The sequence below is a fragment of the Phanerochaete carnosa genome (genome assembly GCF_000300595.1).
Source record: "Phanerochaete carnosa HHB-10118-sp unplaced genomic scaffold PHACAscaffold_311, whole genome shotgun sequence".
Taxonomy (NCBI): Eukaryota; Fungi; Basidiomycota; class Agaricomycetes; order Polyporales; family Phanerochaetaceae; genus Phanerochaete; species Phanerochaete carnosa.
Genome location: NW_006767938.1, coordinates 1 through 2583, shown reverse-complemented (window position 1 = coordinate 2583; position 2583 = coordinate 1). Strand labels below are relative to the sequence as shown.

General features: G+C 51.6%; 1 protein-coding gene across 1 annotated transcript; it reads left to right on the top strand.

Annotated features, from left to right (window-relative positions):
- Nucleotides 1-539: 539 nt before the first annotated feature.
- PHACADRAFT_108377 (uncharacterized protein) lies at nucleotides 540-1952 on the top strand (the record flags this gene model as incomplete). The annotated part of the gene is made up of 5 exons (XM_007402649.1): nucleotides 540-660; nucleotides 715-871; nucleotides 923-1306; nucleotides 1359-1576; nucleotides 1636-1952. 5 exons carry the CDS (start codon nucleotides 540-542, stop codon nucleotides 1950-1952), a joined length of 1197 nt encoding a protein of 398 aa, XP_007402711.1.
- Nucleotides 1953-2583: the final 631 nt, after the last annotated feature.

Sequence of the window (2583 nt, the reverse complement as noted above, 5' to 3'; positions counted from 1 at the left end):
ACTAAATTTACAGACCCAGTGGTTGGGATCAATGAACCCGTCTTCACACACATCCCTAGAGAATCAGATAGCTCCGGATACATGCTACCAGACACACCAATCTGATCTCGCGAACCTTCAATCTAACCCTGCGCAAGGACCTGATGATACGAGCTCTCTGCGGTCAGAGTTGACACCTATTCCTGATGATACGAGCTCTCTGCGGTCAGAATTGACCCCCATATCTGATGATATGGTTAGATGGCCAAACGGAGAAGTGACCGACCTTCCTGCCTATATGCAGGACCTTCCGGTACGTTTCGTCGCATGATCCGTCTTTCAGACAGGTATTAATTGCTGCAAAGGATGTCGATGGTCAAATGGTTCGATGGATGGCAGAAGCTGGAAAGGACGCGACATTACCGTGGGAGGATGAGGTCGCTCACCTTCGCTCGCCTCGGCCCGCAGTTCATATCATAGAATACAGAGAGATAGTTCGCAATGGCGTTACGGAGAAGGCTCTCAAGAACGAGGTGATTGAACATCTTCGATATGGACAGATGGTAGTTGTGAAGGACTGGGGGGGGCCCGCTCTGACATGGTCAGAAGAAGACTTCGCGAAACTTTTGGGTGGGCTTACCCCTAAGGCCACGTCTCTTGATGTCATGTACGAATGGCAGTGTAAGTCCACCATTTTTGCCGAGAATTAAGACAATTGAGGGTGACTATTATCAGCTGCATCCAAGCGCATGAACGCACGGAAGGATCCAGAGGCGCCCATCACAGAGAAAGGGACACTACGGAAGTTCAAGCACCTCGCCGAGTCGAGCGAGATGCCTGTGAATCTGCTCGACTTCCCAATCTCCGAAGAGATAACACCATCTATAATCTTGTGCGTGCTGAGTTTTATCATGACGTAGGAGCCGCTGTCACACGTCCACAGGCATATCGCCTGCGATGTTCAAGCTCTCACCGCAACTACCACGATGATGCCAATGAAGAGCATTCAGGCAGACGTGCAGAAGTATAGGTTATGGGCACTACTCACCGCTCCTGGGTACTACGCATATCCTCACGTAGATGGCTCAGGACTTTGCACATACATGATGATCACGCAAGGGTGCAAGTACTGGGCCATCCTGCGGATGGCAGATCCCAAGAAGAAGCTTACAAAAAAACAGCTCGAGAACTACGCTACGTGTACAAGAAAAGCTTTTAATCAGTACCTGAAGATCGCGAAAGTATCCAACGTGTATAACGTTGCGCCTACAGAGCTGCCTGGTCTTGTGACAGTGCACTTCATAAAGCTCGAGCCAGGGATGCTTGCGTAGGTACACTCCTAGCTCTTGAGACCTCACACTAAATATGCGCTTGTGTAGCATCCAACCGCCTGGCGTTTTCCATCAAGTGTACACTCCTGAGAAGTCTGTTGCCGTAGGAGGCCACTTTGTAGTCGAGGAAGCTCTGCATCTAACGGCATGGAGTCGATTTTGCACCACCCATGCGCAGGGGGCAGGGACAAATGCATACCATGACTCCACCATCCGTGTATTTGCATGTATCATGGTTGCTGCAGCAGTAAGGCGCGAGTTAACTAGTAAGTAACCGAGGGAGCCCGGTGACGTTGTCCTAGCCTCTAACTTCACTTCTCCGTAGTGAATAAGCGGTGTTTCATTTCTTTAGCGCGAATGCTCAAGCAGAGAAAGCTATTCTCACTGGCCGACTTCGTCAAGGAAAACACAGACGACCCAGATCCCGTCCACCCAGAGACCGAGGACGAGGTGGACCTCGCTCTCGAGTTGGTTGACGAGGTGCTTAGCCACAACGGGCTGATGTGGGAAAGGCTCGAGATAACTTCCAAAGGTCCCCCTCTCTTTGACGACGAACTGCCATGGTATGATCCGGGTGTGGAGATGGTCGACCATCCATCAAACTTGCTCACAATCGTGCAGCAGACGCTGCAATTCAAGTGACTGCATACGTTTATTTACTGTGAAATATGTATAAAAATTAACGTGCTAGTGCTGTGAGATATGTCATGGATTAACCGTAAGGAAGCCAGGTCTCACAAGCTACCAACACTGGCAGCACCACCAAATTTTTCCTAATTAGGAATGCCGCTTGCCCCTCCGACGGGCTCCGTGTTCGGGCGCTTATCCTCATTGCTCCCGCCCGCGCCCTCGCTGGCCTGGCCTCCTGCCCTCTCACCTCTCATGCGGCCCATTTTTGACTAAGCATCGTCGGTTGTACTGACGGTGTTTCGAACCGTCTGCTCTCCTCATCCTCTGCTCGCCGTCAACCCACTCCGATATGACGCTCCGATGCGACACGCTCCGTGCTGCACCCATGCCCTCGCTTCATACTGCTCTCACCTCCCGCTCTTATTCCCTGTCTACAGCGTTGTCACCCATGCTGCTAGCAGCTCGGTGGCGATGTTAAAGACGGCAGTTCGTGCATATGCTCGGCTGCTCTGGGAGAAGGGATGAACCGTCGCTGGCATCACCTCAAGGCGCAGAGAGATGGGGAGCACAGCCAAGATGGATTGAGCCATGATGCTTCAATGCCATACTCGTGAGTATTCCTGCTCCTTGAGTTGGTTGCAAA